Source organism: Xiphias gladius, chromosome 3 (assembly GCF_016859285.1).
Source record: "Xiphias gladius isolate SHS-SW01 ecotype Sanya breed wild chromosome 3, ASM1685928v1, whole genome shotgun sequence".
Taxonomy (NCBI): Eukaryota; Metazoa; Chordata; class Actinopteri; order Istiophoriformes; family Xiphiidae; genus Xiphias; species Xiphias gladius.
In genome coordinates, this window is record NC_053402.1 from 18,222,859 (window position 1) to 18,243,870 (window position 21,012).

The 21,012-nt window shown below is 41.2% G+C and overlaps 1 protein-coding gene across 1 annotated transcript; it reads right to left on the reverse strand.

Annotated features, from left to right (window-relative positions):
* Positions 1 to 8,414: 8,414 nt before the first annotated feature.
* galr2b (galanin receptor 2b) lies at positions 8,415 to 16,390 on the reverse strand. The gene is made up of 3 exons (XM_040123742.1): positions 16,330 to 16,390; positions 13,024 to 13,406; positions 8,415 to 9,177 (listed from the first exon to the last, which is right to left on the reverse strand). Exons 2-3 carry the CDS (start codon positions 13,395 to 13,397, stop codon positions 8,415 to 8,417), a joined length of 1,137 nt encoding a protein of 378 aa, XP_039979676.1. The 5' UTR covers positions 13,398 to 13,406; positions 16,330 to 16,390.
* Positions 16,391 to 21,012: the final 4,622 nt, after the last annotated feature.

The following is a 21,012-nucleotide window of genomic DNA, read 5'->3' on the forward strand; positions in this document are numbered from 1 at the left end:
TTGTTTTGTCAGTCCCTCAAGCTACCTCAGGTTAAATAAATGACCATTAATTAGACTGTTTATTTTACGCTTGACTAAAATCTTTGCGTGCTGTGCAGATGTGTGGTAAAGACAGCTGTGCAGCAGCCCCGCAGGTGTTCCGACGCAGTTGTTTTACACCTCTCAGAGACGCGGTGCGGCCTCCATCCTGCTACCTGTCATTTCTTTGTGTTACTGTTGATAAGATCCCTGCAGCATGCTGACCAGCCTGTTAACACTGTTCGTTTCACTCTCTCCTTCCTTTGAGTCATGGGGGCCACGAGTTTGTAACCTCAATCCGCGAGGCGACGGCTCGGATATATTTGGTCTGCAGCGGATATACTGGTTTATACGATGCAGGAAGCAAGAGTTTCACCCAATGACCTACACAGAAATGTAAGACAAGATATTTTAGTAGAGTTACTGAGTCGAGTCAGGTTCCTGCCGGTGCTGTAGAAAGAGATGAAACCGTCACCCAGACCGCTGTGCATACTCGGGATTCTTGTTATGCTGAACACAATGTCAAGATTAAGCCACCAGTAAACCAAATACAAAAGGAAATAAGAGGGTGAGGATAATGACGGTGATGGTGATGCTGATGATGATGATGATGATGTTGATAACGGTGATAATGAGGGCAATTTTAGGTATAAATTCCTCTAACAACATCATCAAATTGCACGTACAGTAAACGTGCAGTTGCTAAATGCTGAACCAAGTTGGTTGAGCATGTTTGGTCTTTTATCTGTGCTGTGTCATTAAAAGAAGGTGAAGCAAACAAAAAAACAAAAAAAATAAGGTCAGGTAATGATTCTCACTGAGCGCGGTAGAGCACTTGATATTAGGTGCTTAACTCTCAGGATAAATGAGGGGCCTCATCAAACACAGACTTTCCAGAAAAGCACACAGAGGAGATGGAGGCCACTGGAGTGACTGAATTCAATAGCTGTGTTTTATATTTGGCTTAAATTTGTTAAGTCTGACCTGTAATTCTACTTTCTTCGCTCAAACTTGAACCAGAACTCATTAATAAATTTGTTGATCTGTATTCTTTAATGAATACTAGTTTAGATTTGTTGATGTTTTTAAGAGAACCCAAAGTCTCCTATCGATCCAATGTTTGTGAAGACGGGTGTTAGAGAAAAGGACACGTTTATCAAAGGCCGATTTCCATCTAAAAAAATTGTGTGGCCTGTGACACTACTATGAAAACAGGGCACTTCACAAATTTAGTTTCAGGTAAAGATTTTCATGTCATGTCAAGAATGTCCAAAAAAAAGCATCCCGCGAATTAACAGCAAGAATCTAAAAAAACACAAGTCACCCGTCAGACGAGCTGATATTACCTGTCCTGCGGCTCATCATTCGAAGAGAAAGCAAGTGTGATCCAGCCACGCAGAGGTGGTAATCTAGAAAGACAGCTACTTCAAAGTAGAGTCTGTGGGATTTTCATATGAAACACCGTGTTCTCGCTGTTCCTGTAACAACTTGCAGAACATTCTCTTAAACTGCTGACTGAAGCACGAGCCTAGAAATACTTTGGTAAAACAATTCATACGAGGATTAAAGGAAGTGCTGAACATGTTACTTGCAGAACATTCTCTTAAACTGAGTTTTTTCTTGTAATGACTTATGATGGTTGCCCTGATATTTTCACCGCAGTGCACCGAAGACATTTATCCATTATGTCGTTTTTTTTTTTTTTTTTTTGGGAATGGATCATATGAATCACGTTAATAACTGTTCGCTTTTTTAATCTGTATATAGTTCTGTCAATGTATAGTTTTGTCTGTTGGTTGATTGACATATGGGATTTTATGTTGGGAAAGGGGCCTTGTGAGGTTTTTAGTGAGGCGTACCTGAGGACGCCTCTGATCACAGGTGGCCACTTGGCACGCCTGTTGGTAATAATTTGATTGACAGCCATTGCTGGGGAAAAGTTAAACAGTATCCAACCAGGACATTAAAGACTCTTGCAAATAAATGGAAATATCTAATGATTTGGGGTCTGCGAACCGTGTTTGTGCTTAGGACTATTCTCAGTATCACACCCAGCAACATACAGTACACTGATACTGTATGTTGATAAACTGATCTTGGATTTCTGTACCCTTAATGATATGCCTCTTAAGCTCAGACCGTCACGGTCAAACCTTGAACTGCCGACTGAAGCACGAGCCTAGAAATACTTTGGTAAAAAATTCATACGAGGATTAAAGGAAGTGCTGAACATGTTACTTGCAGAACATTCTCTTAAACTGAGTTTTTTCTTGTAATGACTTATGACGGTTGCCCTGATATTTTCACTGCAGTGCACCGAAGACATTTATCCATTATGTCGTTTTTTTTTTTTTTTTTTTTGGGAATGGATCATATGAATCACGTTAATAACTGTTCGCTTTTATAATCTGTATATAGTTCTGTCAATGTATAGTTTTGTCTTTTGGTTGTAGACATATGGGATTTTATGTTGGGAAAGGGGCCTTGTGAGGTTTTTAGTGAGGCGTACCTGAGGACGCCTCTGATCACAGGTGGCCACTTGGCACGCCTGTTGGTAATAATTTGATTGACAGTCATTGCTGGAGAAAAGTTAAACAGTATCCAACCAGGACATTAAAGACTCTTGCAAATAAATGGAAATATCTAATGATTTGGGTCTGCGAACCCTGTTAGTGCTTAGGACTATTCTCAGTATCACATCCAGCAACATACAGTACACTGATACTGTATGTTGATAAACTGATTTTGGATTTCTGTACCCTTAGTGATATGCCTCTTAAGCTCAGACCGTCACGGTCAAACCTTGAACTGCCGACTGAAGCACGAGCCTAGAAATACTTTGGTAAAAAATTCATACGAGGATTAAAGGAACTGCTGAACATGTTAAAAAAAGACCAAAAAAAAAAACCCCTTTGAGATATGAAGAAAACTCTATATATTATGTAGATGCGACATTTGCTCCAACTGCATCTTCAGCCATCCCTGGAGAGGCCTTTGAATTCCTTCCTCCAAGGTTTCTTCCATTGTCCTTATGAGCCCAGATCATTAGTTGCTATGGGTTGACTGAGTCTTTCATCAGATCCTCACCACCACTGCTAAATACAATGAAGTTTCAGCCCTTTCAGTAACAAAGGATTCGCATCGGGTAGAAGAGTCAGCCAAATGTAACTAAGCTAAGAAATCTCACCCCCCCCCCCCGCACTGCAGCTTAATTGTTTTTCAGAGTCAGTCCCAAACATCTTGATAATGTCAAACCTTCCAACTCCCCCCCTTTTGACCCACTCCTCGCATCTTTAGCTTTTCAGTAGATGTATGCGTCTGTATAGTATCCATTCAATCGCAGAACATAAAGGAGCATCTACGAAACTTCTACTTAGTAAATTCAGTGTTTTCATAAACCAGTTTCACACCATCATTTTTTTTTTTTTTGAAATGAAAACTGATGAAAAACTGCAGCTGCCCTTACGCCCTTAAACGATGTCTAAGATAAATTGCAGCGTGGTTTCCAGAGCAACCAGAGCACCAACACAGGCCCTTTCAAGGTTACCATTGACGTAAGTACAATTTTCCTACAATCACTTCCAACCTAACAGGCCTAGCTTCCAGAGCTACATTACATAAGGCATTAACATTCACAAAAAACGCCCACTCTAACCCCACTTTGTAGATACACATTTAGTCAATTAACTGTAGGATGTGTGTTTCAGTAAAAGCTTTGTTCCATCAGCGGTAGCACATCTAACTTCCATGGTAATGGAGACGTCGTTGGTGCTGATCGATGCGTCTTTTTAAGTGACCCGCTGTCTGACCTGTGGAAGGCCAAAGAGGCCATAATCCCAGAACGATCACATTGGAGTCATAATTCACTGTCAATCAGTTTTTGATCCTGAAGGAAGGCAATTATCGAGCAATTTAGACAATTAACCGAAAATGAATATATTTTTATCTGTGTTAAAAAACAAAACATTCAGTCTGATGTGGAAATCCTGTTTGATCAGAAAACAAACAGCAACCTCTGCCGCAGACTTTTTTTCTCAGGCTGATGTGGTTTTCTACCTCCATTTGAAAATCTGCGGGGATAATATAGTGCTTTATGCATAATTTTGCCTGCATCGCCTGCTGCAAACCAACTGTTGCTCACAATCGGTGTCTTTTGGCAGGGATATTAAAGTGAGACTTTAAAGTTGGTTGCAGCTGCATTGAGGTGTAAATTATGTGTTTATTATCTGCTGCTTTCAAATGTGACAGGTGACATAAATGGCAGAGATTGCTCATTTAGGTAGATGAGGCCATAGTTTGGAAATGTTCAGGAAGTTTGGGTTACATTGAGATCATAAAATCATTCTTTTGTGATTGCAAGAAAAGGAAGCGAGTCATGTTGACATTTCAAGACGTTGACTTGTGATTGTAATTGAATTTCTTTTTTCTGTCAGACATGTTTAGTTGATTTACTACTGTGTTGCACTGTGAAATGCTGTATTGTTGGACTGCAGCAGTTTTATTTTATTTTTATTTCTTTTGAGCAATCTTAAGTGAGCTTGCTGGTTGTATCTTACTTAATCTTGCTGTAAAGAGCTCTGTATGCAAGGTGGTTATTCAACTAGACCTCTTTAATACTAATGCTGCTTTCTGTAGTAAGTAATATAAGTAAAATTTATTTCATAGATCACCTTTTTCTAGAGCTGACATCACAACCTGCTTCACGATAAAAGTCGAATCAAATCAAAGATCAAAGATCACAGATCTTGAATCCACTGGGAGAGAGTTCCAAGGTTTAGGAGCCGTGACTTTAAAGACACTTCAACAACACGCGTGATAGTTTTTCTCAGTTGTGTTCGAATCCTAAGCAATTCAAATCACGATTCTCAGAGCACTGCGTGCAGGCACAGTTCATTGTCTCAAACCATTTTTTGAAAATTAATTTCTCGTCGCTTTCACACAGAAATCCAATGTTTATATGTTCATCAAGTACCTTCAGTCGGCTCATAAGCGTCAGAGCGGGGAAACAGACTGCTCACACAGAGGGAACATGTGAGAGTATAAAATAAAATGATGCAGTGATCGATCTTAATGTTTCGAGAACTGCAACTGTGTTTCACGAAATGTGCTTAAGCATTCGAGAAACACTGTACGTCAATGATTGATTTATCAACCGCTGTGAAACACCGCCGACTCCGTGGGCTTGTGGACACGTTGGTGGAAATGTGTGAGAGACGTTAAGACGTGTTTTCCCAAAACATCCTTTAGTTTGTCACGTTGTAAATGACGCTTCTTCCGGGTGCAGCTTTTTATTTCTGGCTGATCAATGGATTATTATAGTGTCCTTTTCTCCGGTCTTCCATTGAGGACTGTAAGGCAGCTACATCTTGTAATTATGACACATTTCTTCATCGTCTCGGTCCACCTTACAACTCTGATGAACTTCTCGTGTGTGCCTGCAACCAAAGCTTGTCAATGTGCTGTATGTGGCGTGGTTATGGTCCAATTTGTTTGTACAATATCACGGGGTATTGATTCGTTTCTTCTTTCTTTTGCCCTGCTGTGCAGACAGAAAAGCCGACTGAAAAAAGAACAACTTAGTTGAAAAGTCTGAAAAGCATTGCATAACGTCAATCGAGTCTGCTTCTTCTATGACAACAAAAGCTTAAAGGGCAGCATGACCTGTGATGCCGCTGGCTCTGCTGCAACGACATAAGGCACCAAGTGTATGCAGTAAGAAGCAAATATATATATAAAATATTTCCTCTTATTTACTGATATAGAGCATTGTCCTGACTTTGCAATGTTACTAATCCCATTGCTTAAAAAGAGTTAACACGGAAACTGTGCATTTCAGTCAACACGCAAGGAATAAATTTGAATGAATAAACAGTTTTTGACTCCGGTGCTCTGCCCTCGTCACTCCTTGCCACCCTCAAGCACAGCACAGCAGAGACTGCGGAGTGACGATCATAGTGCGGCCAACCAGCCGCCCCCCCAAAAAAAAAGAACACCTGCAGCCATAGCTGGGAATATTGTACATAGTGAACCGATACATCTAAACCCCCCCAAAAAAACCACATTGAGATGTCCGAAGCTCATTATTCTAAGTGTATCAAGTCACTGCCTGGAGCAAACGATCTCTTCGCATAAAATGTTATGCAGTGTTGGTAAGCAGCGGATGACCATCAGTACAGGAACAGAAATCAATTGACACTACTATGCCAGTGTTAGATCGTACTAGATTGTACGGGTGTACCTAATAAAGTGGACACTGAGCGTATTTTTCTCGCTATGCCTGTGTCTAATCATGCAGAGAGTTTTGGTTTTATTTGTCCAGGCTTCGGGAGATCCATGTCTGAGAAGTCGGCCTCCATCCCAGTACGGTGGAGGTGAGTGGAATTTTATTTGCTATATTTGAAAAATGTAACAATTCAAGAGCAAGGTTTTTTTTTTCCAGACGCAATATCTCCGTTATTCTGGATAACCTGCATACTTTGCCGTCGATTTTTTTTTTTTAATGTACATGCATGGATGGATGGAAGGATAGAGAGAGAGATAGATAGATAGATAGGCAGTGTACCTCGGTGTTAAAGTGTGAGGTAGTCTTTATTTTGTCTGCTCAACAATAAATAACTTGGTTTGATAACATTTATTTTATTTCACACAGTTCACACTGTGTACATTGTGAACTGAATAAAACCCCCACTAAAACTTCACACCAGAAAATATTTTATTCGGCCATTAAAGTGTGTGTTCTAAACAATTTTTCATGAATGTATATATATATAAATATATATATATATATATATATATTTAATATACACACATATGTATGTAAATTCTTAAAATCTACAGGCTGTTACATTTTATGATGAAACAGAACAAACAGAGAGACACTTAAATATATACCATAGATGCAAAGGGCACAGTAAACACACTGGAGGAAAAATGGTCAGTGCAAAGAAGACTGTCCTGTTTGAAAATTAATCTCTCCAGAGGGAAATTGCATCTTACACTTCCAGAACAGGATGCAACTTCAGACGCGAGAAGATTTTTCTTTTTTACAGCTCTGAGGTAAGAGACAAGCTTACAGCAAAACAGAGAGAGAAACTATAAAACCGTGTCAATGATCATGATCATTTCACAGCTTTTAAGATTTTAAATACACAAAATACACACTTTTTTAAAATACAGAACTCTGAAATGCGTAAGTGCACTCATTGATAAACATATTCATTTAAATATATACTATTTTACACCAAAGAGAAACATGCCATGATTATAATCATCATTGCTAAATACAAGTAAAGCAATAAAATGCGTCCAGTTTTCAAGTGGGGTCCAAAAAGACTCGAGTCTTCTACCTATAACAGTTTCTTTTTATTATGTATCAAAAACAAACTTATCTTTTTAATAAATATGTACCTTTTGATACCTGATACTTGAACTTCCTACACCAGAATGTATTCAGTCCAACTTCTGGCATTTTAAATGATGGTATGAATTTGAAATATAACTGAATGCGATGTTTGCAAACAATTTTCTGAAAGTGTTTTAAGTTAAAACTCACATAATTCAAATATACCAGCAATATCTTGACAAGACAGAACGGCATCTGCATGCAAGATGGAAAGAAAACAGACCAAAGAAGGTCTGCTCCACTTAGAAAAACTACAACCTCGCTAACAGTCTTGCAGGTTCCAAACCAGTCAAAAAGGCCTAATCAGACTTTGAAGATTGAAGATGCAGCAGGAGTTATGCGGGGAACAGACCACATGAGAGACCGAAGCCACCGGTCATCAAACCTACAGTCGACCATGGCGCTGAAAGTACTTGCACAGGATGGACTTCGCATCGGCGGAGGAGACGCGTCACTCCGCAGAGGAACGTCATTCCTCCTGGCCTATGCGCATGAGCTGTACGATGGCCTCAAACCTGCGCCAAGCCGCGTCTGAAGTCAAGCGAGCAGCAAGCGGTGCCGCGCGGTCGCCGACGTCTGTGGGACTGTTTGAAAAGGGAAAAGGCGAAGCATACTGTAACAGAGTGAGACGCGGTCTGTGCTGCTCTGCAAAAAGTGCGAGAACAATGTGGATTCTCAGACACTGAAAAAAAACTTTAAAAAACCAAAGTGCAAGCCATGGTTAAGGCAAATGGTGGAAACAGGAAAAACTGAGAATTTTTCACTTTTAGTAAAACCTTTCTTTCTGATCTGTTAGTGGTTTTAAACTAAATAATTATATATTTATCTCTGTAAATGTGTTTGTGCATGAATCATTCCATCTTCTCTCCTGTTTGCCACCAAAAATGTGAATATCATGCCCAGAAGTTTACGCATTTATTTTAAAATTGTAGCTGCAATGTCTTTTACAAAAAGGCCATCTGTACTAAGCCTGTCAGCGAAGCCGCATCACTTGTCAAGTCTGCCGCTGAAAGGGCAAATTCAGTGTCACTGTAGCTTCCCTTGGCTCTGCGATCGGCCTGTTAATCATTTCACATTCATTCTGTCTCATGTTCTCCTCGTTCATCTGTGACACCTCTGTGGAGCCCGCTTCGAACCCAGGCACAGTGTTGGCCACGTGAACAACGTGAACCTTATTCCTCCCTTTTTTGCTGAGGATACAGCTGAACACCTTCTTGAAGCCTTTGCGAAAGTGCTTGGACACCAGCGCGTACACGATGGGGTTGACGCAGGAGTTGGCGTAGGCCATGCAGTGAGAGAGAAGCCTGAAGGCGTACGTGGTCTGATTGAAAGGGAAGTCTCCGTACAGGTAGCACAGGATCACCACGTGGTACGGCAGCCAGCATATGCAGAAAAGCACGGTGACAATGATGATCATCTTGGTGACCTTGCGTTTGGCCCTCTTGGATTCTGACATGCCGTCCAGTGGGTCGACGGCCGTCCACAGGTACTTGATGGTTCGGGTGTACGAGAGGCTCACGATCAGCACGGGGATGACGTAGCCGAACAGGAAGGTGCACGTGTCCAACACCTTACGGTTCTGCTCCTCCCAGCCGGGGATGCACACAGTACTGTTGGCGTAATCAATCAGGTCGTAGTAGCTGAGATACGGACCCGCAAAGACCAGGGAAAGACCCCAGATGATCACCATGGCAACCACTGCATTACAAGGGGTTCGTAGCTCCCTTGAGCGGAGTGGGTAGCGGATGGCCAGGTACCTACAAGGGGAAAAAAACAGTAATTGTGACATGTGATCCAAACCACATGAATTCTGATAACTGGCGGACATGCTGAGCCAGTGAGTGGGTGTAAATATCCTACCAGTTCCACATAAAAATCAATAATAAAGCCAAATGTTTAACTTAAAATCTATATTTAACTAACATCGTAAACATAATGAAAAAAGCTACAATGTAAAACAGTTTAACAGTTACTAGTCAGTTAGCCAGTGACTGCTATTGTTCAGTCTGGGCTGGCGCAGGTTTCAGCTTCAAATTGCTTTAAAGTCTCCAGAAACTGAAATTTTGTTTTAATCATTCGCTGTTGGAAATTGATAGGAAGTGGGAAATTGAAATAAAAGGAGTGTTCCAGGGAGGACGTCTTTGTTAGATAGGTTTTGGTTTGTTTTTTTGTAATGTTTTAGATTTCTTTCAGTTCACTTCATTCTGGGTTTTCAGTAAGTTATCGGGCCACTTTAAAACTCATAATACATTTCCCAACCCAAAAAATGTAATAAATCATCATCCCATATCACCACACATCTCCATTGTGGATTACAATTTAAACTGACTCAAATCTTTGTTATTTCCTGGCTTCAAAGGTTCGTCTTGCATATTAGATATATCATCTCATGAGTGAAAAAGAATGTGACAGTTGATTTCTGTCACTTCATCAACATTTGGGGAGTATCCACCAAGGATGCTGCCACCGCCACACTCACTATTGCGAGCATCACAGCTCACACTGACGGAATCTGCGTTGAATGATAATTATTCACACTGCAGCTATTTGTGTGCTTTATTTGGAGAAAAAACAAGTTGGGGAAACGTGTCATGCTGACAGCAATGTCCAGAGAGAGGGCTGTTCAGCAGGATCTGATCCTGCATGCATCTCTTGCTTTTGATGTTGCTGAGCAGGCGGGCGATGGAGGCTTAAATCCCAGCAAACACCACGAGGTGTCATCACAGAAGAGCCTAAGGTTTTTTATGGCACCAATCTCTTTCAATAATCTGACTCGACACTGTTTTTCATGTACTGTATATACCTGTTTTGGGTTTTTTTTCAGCTTTGAACATTTACAGCTGAAGTGTTCTCCGACGGATAGGGACTGTGCGAGGTGTCGCGGCTTCTCTTGCCCAAGGCAGGGATTCTGGGTAAAGCTGCAAATCGGTGTCCCCTCTATCTGCATTTACAGGACACTTCAGCCGGCTCTCCAGAGACGGAGAAGACAGCCTCTGTGGTCTATGAAACCTCACTGAAATGGGGCCAAAGACACTTACATTCAGCATGAAAGGAGAAAAAGCAGATAACCCGAAGCTACTTGTCACGCCCGGAGCTTCTCTACAGGTACTCGGACATTTCTCTGTATGCTCGGCTGGAATTGTCGCAAAAGCATGAGCTAATGGGCCCTCTGTTGTCTGACAGGATGTTTTGCTTTTGGTTTGATCATTTGGGATTCTAAGTTATGATTTGCTGAATCAGAAACCAATTAGACTGTAGGAAAGCAGACTGGGAAAAACGTGTTGAATGAAATGACTACTCTTTTAGTGTTTTCTTCCCACGTATAGACATGAACTGCTACTGTATATACACTTCCTGAACACACAAACATGTAAACAGAGAGTTTAAAGATCTCTATATAGATTTCTTTATTTTTAGGCGTTGAAGACTGCAGGTGTTTTTTTGTACTGTTAGTTTAGTCACATGCACTCACCAGATCTCGAGTGTTTGTTTTCAGACTGTGAGTCCAGATGAACCCCCACATTAGTAGCGATACCGCTCAGTTGTCTTGTTTTATATGGAATCATTTGCACAGTGGGAACATCTCCAACATAAAAATCACAGTAAACATATGATCTGCCTCAGGGTAGCTCATAATGCAGCAGCAAATACTTTAAAGTAATAAAGTGCCCTGCCTGCGTGTGCGTGCGTGTGCGTGCGTGTGCGTGCCTGTGTGTGTGTGTGTGTGCCTGTGTGTTTGCGTGTGCTGTTCGTTCAGGCTTAACTGTGATTTAATTTCTGCCGGGGATTCCTGGTCTGAAGTGTAACTGTGAGCTGCTGCTTTTCTTTTTCTTTTTTTTTCCTTGTTATACAGGAACTGAGGATGAAAACAGCAGAAATGTATTAACCTCCCGACTCGGATGTTCCTGCTCTTTTCCAGACTGAGGAGGAAACGTCTGGCTGGCGAGTTAAAAAAAAATCTATTGAATCCTCCAAAGTGCAAACACAGCCAGTGTGAGCAGAGGGCTTCTGCTGCATAGGGCAGGTGCACACTGACTCTGTCCGTATTGACTGAGCTGATAATGTTGCCCAACAAATATAATGATGGCTTACAGCTTACTGTGTGAAGGGGGTAATATTCAGCCAGGGATAATGCGTGATTCCCTCCTAAGATATTCAATTACAGATTCAGCGTCTCTGTCGGGTCTTATGGGTCTTTGATTAATTCCATTAACGTGTACCTCCTGGGTTTTGCTGTTCTTGATGTTCTTGTTGTTTCCTTTGTTTAATCTTCGCTAGGTGATAAAGTATAAAATCAAAGAAATCATAGCGCGAGCAGACAAAGTGTGGACTAACAAAAGTTTCCTTAGTTCTTAATGGGTTTTTTGAGACTTGATACTTTGTCGTCTTATAACTTCTTGTAACCTGTTCAATACGATTCCCATTAACGAACACCATCGCTGGGAACACTTGCAAGGATAACACTTCACCATAAGGGTACAAAACATATACTTAAGTTACGCTTAACTAATGCATGACTGATGACGCAAACATCTACATGTTGCAGCGTGGCCCGGTGGTCAGTGTGTCGCATTTGCAGGCGAGGGGGTTGAACATGAGGCTTCTATTTTGTTTTATTTTATTTTTTTTGTTTAATGTTGGTGTTCATTTGCACACGATTTTCATGACATGACTTTACCCGTTCATTCTCCCTTGATCTGTCTTTAATTATTTCCCTGGGATTAATATTTTGTGTTTTATGAATTTGTTCTCTCTGGAGGAAAGCGGGATGACAGATGTATCAAAGGTTTTAACAGCCCATTATAAGTGTATTTGGGTGTCGGAGATAATTCAATAAAATGCGGAAAGTACATCCATGTATCAAAGGTTGAAATAAAAAAATAAAGTGTTGAAAAGAGGACGACTAAAGGAGTAAAGGTGATGACTGCAGCTATTAATCTGAAGGAGTGAATGAAGTTATCTGAGGGCACAATTAGTGATCGATTTCCATTAATATTAATTCAGGGGAACATATGAAGTAATTTGAGGGAAGGAATCACCAGACTGATTCATCAAAACAGGCATATGAGTGCATGGATTAGTCATTTGAGTGAGGGATTTAGACTTTGAGACCACGAATTACTGCTACAAGGAAAATGAGGGATATCTAAATGTTTAAATTGAAAATTTCTGGTAGTAACAACAAACGTAAAGTAAAGCTGAGAGATAACAGATTAACCCATCAAGTCATTCTGAGGACTTGTGATTCTGTGTTATTTCAATAGACTAAACATTTAATTGATTGATTGCCAAAAACAAACCAAAAAAAAAACGTGACAGATTAATTGATAGCAGAAATAATAATTAGTTGCAGTGCTATTAGTAGAAACCTTTTTGCAGCAGAAGGCAAAGGGCTCCATGGGAGATGTGGCCTTAATTTTGAAAAGCAGCACTAACAACACTGACCTCTAGCTCCAGTGTTCTCTCATTTTTTTTCGATAACTGTTTCAAGGCCATTTTAAAACTTTATCCTGTATGAATGTTTCACATGTCGGGTAGCGGGAAATGATAAAATACTGCAGTGTGTTTACCGTAGGACCTGAACAGTGTAGTGGGTCGCATACCTGTCAACGGAGACGGTGGCCAGTGTGAAGCTGCTGGCGTACATGGTGAGGTTGATGAAGAAGTGCACGACTTTGCACATAAAGGAGCCAAACACCCATCCCTCCAGAGAGTAGATGGTGGCTTGGAAGGGAACGCAGAAGATGATGAAGAAGAAGTCGGCCACGCTCAGGTTGAGTATGAACAGGTTTGTTGTGTTGTATCCGACCTGTCCGCTCCGCAGCAGCACGGCCAGCACCAGGCTGTTGCCGATGGTGCCCAACAGGAAGATGAGGGAGAAGACCACCGACACTATCACGCTGGTGGGGTTCAGCTGGTAGCTTTCAGATACATTTGCCTGCCCCCCTGGCTTGCTGAAGTCCTCAAAATCAGACATCTTGCGAGTCTGAAATGGAAGAGGAGACAACACACGTGTCAAGAAAATAATAATAACTATCCCAGTATCTGACAAGTTTCACCGTGTCTTCTGTTTGAAAATCTTAAGTCACATCCGCTGAGAATACCATTTCCCAATCCACTGTTATTCACTTCTCTTTAAGGCAGTGCTTATGCACCGGTGATCAATACTGACATGATGACAAAAGGAGCTCGCTCAGAGGGGGTTTAATTACGAGTTATTACTTTGCAACTTTTCAATTATACTAAAAAAGTTGACAAGGCTGCATGCACTGAAAGCTTTCTTTACCCAATGAATCCCCGGTGGAGTCGTATCACACATACTAATAAGACAAGAAAGAGGGGCTGTTTAATTGTCTGGTCACGTTTTGTCAGATGTGTATCTGGAATATAATATAAGTGATCACCCATTCGTGGTGAGCAGTGGTTCATCGCTGACAATTTCTGACCAATCACAGTGTCATATTAGAGCCTCTGACGTGGTGCAGTTTCATAGAGTGAAGTCTCGGATGATGTCGGCGCGCACAGGCTCTTTTTGTCAAATTGTCATAATGTGTTGCTGAACGGCGAGTGGTGCAAAATTGGGGCTTGAAAAGTAAAGAGCTGCTCTTGATGATCACAGTGAAGAGACACACACACACACACACACACACAACCACACACACACATACACACAGGGCAATGTCGCCAAACGCCGGATTCAATCCCATCTATCCATCAGTTCCATCAGAGTTCAATTCTGGATCAATTAACTGTTTTTAATGAGCAGCTGCAAATTATGTGTTTCCTTGCTGAGATTTGACGCCAGTGTCAGTGTGTCGTTTGTCGAGAATCGGTGGGTTTCGATGGAATTTAATTTTGGGAGACCATTTAGTAGCACATAAATGTACTTTCTAGGACACAGGGCTGATCAACTGGATCAGATTGAAAGTTGGGAATTACTTGGTATATCCTTTAAAAATGCTCTTCTTTGTACTGAACCAGCAATTTCTTGAGGTAGTCGAGAGCAGGCTTCTACACATCTGGCAAACTGCAATCCAGAAGCTTTGAAGTACCAAACATAATGATGGGCAGCTGGTACCAGATGCAGTGTATTTGGTTCAAGTGTATATTAATCAGCTCTTCATGCTGATTTCTGAAAAAAAAAAATAAATAAATAAAAAAGGGATGGGATTCTCATTTACATGCCATGTAGACTTCAAAGCAACACTTGTTCATTGGCAGCTGACGTCTCCTGGAAAGTGTCACTTTCCAGTATTGAAAAAAAAAAAATCCATGTTATATCACCTTCAAACGGCTGACAGCATTTAGAAATGGCACTTTTGTAATAGCCTTTTTGTGTGGGAACAAAACCTAAACTAGGGAGAAAAGTTATCATCTAATACAGGCATTTCGATATCACCTTGATTTCCAGCATAGAATTTGGGTCGTGGTTGCGATTTCCAGCCATGTAAGGGGCTGGAAAAAGGAAACAACCCACATATTTGATAATAAGCCACGCTATGTCAAGCTCAAGCTACAACCGTGACACTTTCTTAAGACTAACACAAACGGAAGAAGCGAAAATTTGCTTTTTTCATGGAATCACCCTAAAGCAAGAAAGCAGCTTGCTCCAAGAAGAAGCATGAATGAAGCTTGCTGATTATCCTACCTAATTTAAGAGACTAGCTTTTTATTTAAAAGGCATGCCACATGATAAATTAATGCCTTATTATCTATGGCAGCTCAAATGTAAAATTCATGGAGCTGAAATAATGCTGCAGCACCGAGAGGCTCAGACTGCTATAAAGCTACGTGTAGATCACAGTGTATAAAAAATGCTATGAAAGTAGACGATAAACCCCGAAATGCTGTGACATTATTTTATGTCATCCTCGGGCTTTTAATGCTTCCATTCCTCAAATCTCAGCGGTAACCAGCCTAAAATTAATTATTAAACATTATTAAACTTTCAACATCCTGTGAGTATAAATTCTGCTGCCAGTCTACCTGCATAATTAGAATCATTACTAAGGACAAAATGAAGAAGATATACTTATCACAGTCAATGGCAAATAACAGGCACTCTAAAGTGGAGACAATGGAAGTGGGGATATATCCTTATTAGCCATTTTAAAGAGGCAGGGTTATAGCATCAGCTGGTTCTTGCTGCAGAGGAATTTTCCTCATTGCTTTGTTTCCATGCCTGACTTCGGCAGCCCCCTTCCATGGTGTGGCTGATGCCCCCTTTTTTCTCCCACCCCGGAGGACAATCTGGACTGATATTAAATCTCCGACTGCAGTGGGATATCGGGGCTAAGACTCCAGGCAGTGCAGAACATGTGCGGGAGCCTCAGGGAGGATCCGAGAAAAAACCGGGAATAGACAAACAGGAGCTCGTGGGAGCTGACGGGATGTGGAATTTCCAGACTTTGGCTAAACTCTGTGTGACAGATGCGAGGGTATAAATAGACTTTTTGGAAACGAAACAATGAGTAATGAATACAGCAATGCCAGAGAAGAGGATGAGGGTGACGGGGATGTAGCACAGTCTAAACCAGACTCTGTGGGGAAATACCTTCATTTTGACAGGAGAAGCTTCAGCATTGAAACTGACGAGCAGGCACAGATAAGGCAACACAATGCATCACCATATTTTGCATCCTTATCGATAAGCAACAGAGCTAGAATAAGATGCATGATATCTTCCTCTGTCTCATGCGGGGGGAAGATTGACAGCCAAACTTTCGATATCAGCCAGGCAGCAATAACATTTCGGCATACTGTAATCAAATGAACATAAAAGAAATTGCCAGTTGTGTATCCTAAATCTGTATTGCAAAATGTTGCATAGATTGTTTCAGATATTTTTGTTCTGCACAGACAGCAGAATCAGCATGTAGATCAGGCAGATGGCAGCGTGATAAACCTACCGGGCTGATGATGGGTGGACAGTATCCAAAGCCTCAGCGCTCCCCTCAGATTAGGACCGACACTCCCGGCCGACCTGCTCCGTTAAGATGCTCATTCTCTTCACACTGAAGCCTCTGTTCTTCCAGAGTGCTCTATCTGCTTGTGTCGCTGGTATCTTACTCTTTCTCCTCCTCCACCCCTCTCCCCCTAGCGAGGACTCCTCCTCCACATTCACTTGAATTTTCACACTCCACTGCAGAAAAGGATTGCAGAGCGAAGGTATGGAGGGAGGCTTCAGCACCCGGGCAACCTATTCATAATCAGGGCATAATCAGGACGTTCTAATAATATTTCATGGCCTTTAAGGAACAGTTTGCACGTGCGGATGAGGCAGTGACCTGTGTATCTGCGTTAATCTTTAACATGGATGTTGTGTAGCGAGTGAACCCATTGTCTCCCAGGTGGGAGCACAACTCAGTTTTAGCCAATCGGTTCGGGGACGGCACAAGAAAAATATTATTGTCTGCGTGCACATTGTTAGAGCTTCAATGAGCGGGTAATGTTAGTTCAGCGTCAGGTTTTCAAAATAAAAGAAGGCAGTTGAAATCACTATGGATTCCTGGGACATCCAATATCACTGACTGTGTCTTTATAAACCTGTGGGTTCCAACACAGTAAAAGGAAATAGCTCAAATTTTCAAATCAAACAACTGGTCTCCATTTAGCTACAATTACCATTCATTTAACAATTTACATGATTATATGATATTTATAAACACTTATTATCTTATTGAATAATCACCTAACTTACTTCTAGGAACAGATGAATGACTTCAGAAAGTTAATGTTTGTATTGACACTTTTCATATTTACCTGCAAAATTTCAACAGCGCACGCCTAGTGTGGGTATTACATCTTGTGTTTGAAGCTGTTTTTAAGCTGCGTCTTTATTTATGACCATTGTGTAAATAACGCATCTTTAAGCTATACATCGAGATTACCGATCCACAGGTCTCAGCGGCTTTGGTAGATTTAGATTCACTAATAGTAACTGAGCTGTTTTGGCATATAGGAAAAGTATATGGTAATCATGAGAAGTATGCAAGAAAGTCTTTCCCGGCTTGATGTTTAAAGCAGATTTGAAGCAGTATTCATTTCTTGTTTTTATCAGAAATACCATAATGAAAAAGACCCTATATATCTTGTACAAAAATTGAACTCTTAGTATACATGTATATACTATATATTTACATGTTACTATTTCACCAGACACGCAGCAGATAGGTAGTTCATATTTCCCAGAACAAATTCAATCCAACATACCGTCTTACATTGAACAATGTATGAATGGAATTCACTCTGTCGACAGAAACCTTTTGTTTTGTTCTGTTGTGATTTTTTGTTGTTGTTGTTGTTATTCAAAAGCCTCTTCTGAAAAGAGACTTCGGTCTTTGTCATTAAGATAGCACTGAGAGCTTGTCTGTGTCTTTCCTCTTGTGTTATCATTTCTGAATCATTATTATAAAATTCATGGAATCAGAATCACATCATGCCAGAGGTAAATGGAAAGGTTAGAGATTCAGAAAAGGGTCGCGTTGACTTTTTGTCATTCAAATAATTCAAGAGTAAGCAAAGGGGCCGGAACGACTCATGCAACAGAGAATATGCAACAAGGACAAATGTCACTGATTTCCTGTTCAGACCTATGATTCATCTGGTCATGACCAGTATCATCTGCTAAATAAAAAGCCCCTTCATGGCAAATTATGTAGGTCTATGACACAATTGAACGAAACAATGGGTATATTCAGTGTATGTTTTTAATGTTTTTTATCTGACTCCTGACATATTTTGCAGATTTATCTTTATTTTTTAATAGCAGTCGTGAGGTTGTAATGTCCACACGTAGATGTGTGCTCGTCATGCCTTCTCCGGTTCTTTTTTGGCCCGGTCATTGAACCCCCGGTCCACCCACCCGTCACCGAACCTGCCAAGTGTGCACACAACATCACCTGGTACTTGCTGCCCCCCCTACTGAAGGATCAGAACAACATGGTGCTGACCACCAGCTGTTGGGTGAAGGACCGAGTTTCATCTCATTTGTTTACTCACTTGTTCAGTTGTAAACTCAGATGAGTCATTCAAGCTCCCGGGTTTCATCAACTTTTTTCCGGGCACGCTCCGGTGTGAGTAGAGGAAATTTCTACCAAATCAACAGGTTCTGGCGCGGGCTGCTCTCCCTGCGGCGCCGGGGAGTCTTTGCTCAGGGTCCTGAATCCCGAGTCAAGTAACATTCAGATGCACCCTCACAGCCTTCAGTCTGACACGTTTCTGCCTCCTCCTGTTCCAATCACATGCTCTGACATGCTGTCTGCGCTGCTGCCAGCTATCATCCATCAAGGCGCTGCATGACACCGAGTCAGACAAAACTGCAGGACGGAGCGTGATGTCCGCACTGTGCGACCACCTGTGGAAAACAAAAACATCAACTTTGTAATCCATTCCTTTACATTACTATGGTTTCCACTGTGGTCCCTGTGTCATTTATTATCACCCTCACAGGTTTTTCAATATTTTTGTCCTACTTATATTTTTTGACATGGCAAATTTGAAATTCATGTAACCGCTCAAACCTGCAAATAAGGCCATGAACACTTTACTTATATGCATCTTAACCTCAGTATAAATTCAAGTACTGCATCTGACAGTTAACAAAAAAATGCAAAGTTACCGGGTTGATTCCAGCTAAGATACAATCCATCTCTTCCCTGGTTCCTTCTGTAACAGAAACACCCTTATTTAAAAAGGATGGTCAGAAAACAGAGGCCAAAGCAAACAGCTTAGTTTGGACAACGATGGATCCTGGCCTCAGTGTAAGGCAAATTAACATTCAGGAATACCTCTGGGTGTTGTTTCATGTGAACGTTTCCATGGCAACCCCGGATGGATCACTTTGAAAAGGATGGCGAAAAACACGGAATTGATTTCCACCCAGAACACAAGGACTAGCATGACATTTTACAGAGCAGTCTACGTAGAAATGCAGAGAATGAGTAGATTATTAAAAAGCTGCTCGGGGCTAACAGTAGCTAACAATAAATAGTTCTTCTGCTAACTTAACCCAGACTTAACAATGGTCTCTGGTCTGTTTGTATAAAATAAAACTGATCAATACAGACTCCCCTAATGAATTCAGGCAAATGACAACACCCAATCAGTTATTTGTCTCCACTTAACATAAGATTAAGAAAAAGCATATGGCAAGACAGAGTCCTTCTATGCGTCTGTTTTACAAATGTTTTATTCATTATAACTAATATGGTTTCGTTGTCTTCAGAGACGCTGTATCAGAAATTGCAGAGTATTATGCAGTGTGCCTGTGGCATGCCGTAACTCCGCTGCTCAGCTGATTAAAGCAGAGTGAGGTGAAACCATTGTGCATACGGCCTGTGCGACTAACAAAATTAGTGTCGACAAGCAATCAGATAGCTCCTATGATAAAAGTGTGACCAAAATACTGACGGACTCATTAGCTTCAAGATGCACCGTCTCTGAAAAAATGTGCCTAGTCTAGATGACTTTGAACAGCCCGCCTTATTAATTAGTCCTCCGCTCTGAGATGTAAAAACAAGTATTCAATATTGGTGTTTACAGTAGAGATCAATGGTGAGTGAATAGTTTATATGCTGCATGCGATCCCGATTTAATGGTCCCCCTCTGAGTGGAGACGATTAATCATAGCAATAGCCTCAGAGGAAACGCGTGGTGTATCCAAGGTGAAGTCTTAAACTCACACGCTCACCTTGGCTCAGGCCCACTGGAGCATTTACATTAGCTGGCCCCTGCTGTGCACAGACTCCAGTGGGGGAAAAAAAAAGAGAGATGCCTGCACTGTGCCGACGGATCAATTAGCCAAGGCTGGGGGTGCAAGAAGTACACAAATCTTTTACTTAAAAGTACCAACACCGCAATTTAATAAGACTCCATTACGAAACCTAGTTACCTTCCTAAATACAAGCACATAAATAAAGAAAGACTCAAAATTAAAAGTACACATTCTGCCGAAAAATATTGTGTTATTAAATTATTAATACTCGGGCATCAGTGTTTGTGTTGTGGTAGTGATAGTTTTAAAGGAGTACTCCACTGATTTAGCGTTGCACTCCTGTAATATTGTTAGACTCACGATGGACAGTTTTGTTTTTTTTTAAAGTACCAAAATTGATGCAGCAGAACCAGAGATATCATCTTCAATATTCCCTTCATTCTTCTTTCTTGTCAGAAGCTGGTACCTACATTACCCAATGAGGTGTATGGTCATATAGGTAGAAATTGAAACCATGTGTTGAAAATGGAGGCATGGCTCAGAGTCCCCAGGTCAAAGGTCCTCAGAGGGTGCCTCATAGCTTGAAAAGGAGGTTAATGCTTTGGGATTGAAACCATACGTTAGTGACACAAATGCCCTATTTAAGAGTCGGTGACCAAGGCTGATTTTCAGAGCGGCTAAACGGCTTCACACCCTCTCACGAGCAGATCTGCAGATGCTTGACTTGACGCTGTACATCTTTGTAATAAACCTTTATATGCAATGGAGACGGTGTCCGCGGAGTCTCCTTCATCCTCTCCACATCATCCTCACCATCTAATAAACTACACCCCAATGCAACTCGACTGCCATCAGAGATGTAGCTGTGTTATCCTAG

What these genes read in the sequence shown, in the direction of transcription:
- galr2b (XM_040123742.1), bottom strand. Translation starts at nt 13,397, where the DNA reads ATGTCTGATTTTGAGGACTTCAGCAAGCCAGGGGGGCAGGCAAATGTA. An exon ending in GCCACCGTCTCCGTTGACAG is followed by an intron (nt 9,178 to 13,023) that starts GTATGCGACCCA and finishes TTCCCCTTGTAG; the next exon opens with GTACCTGGCCATCCGCTACC.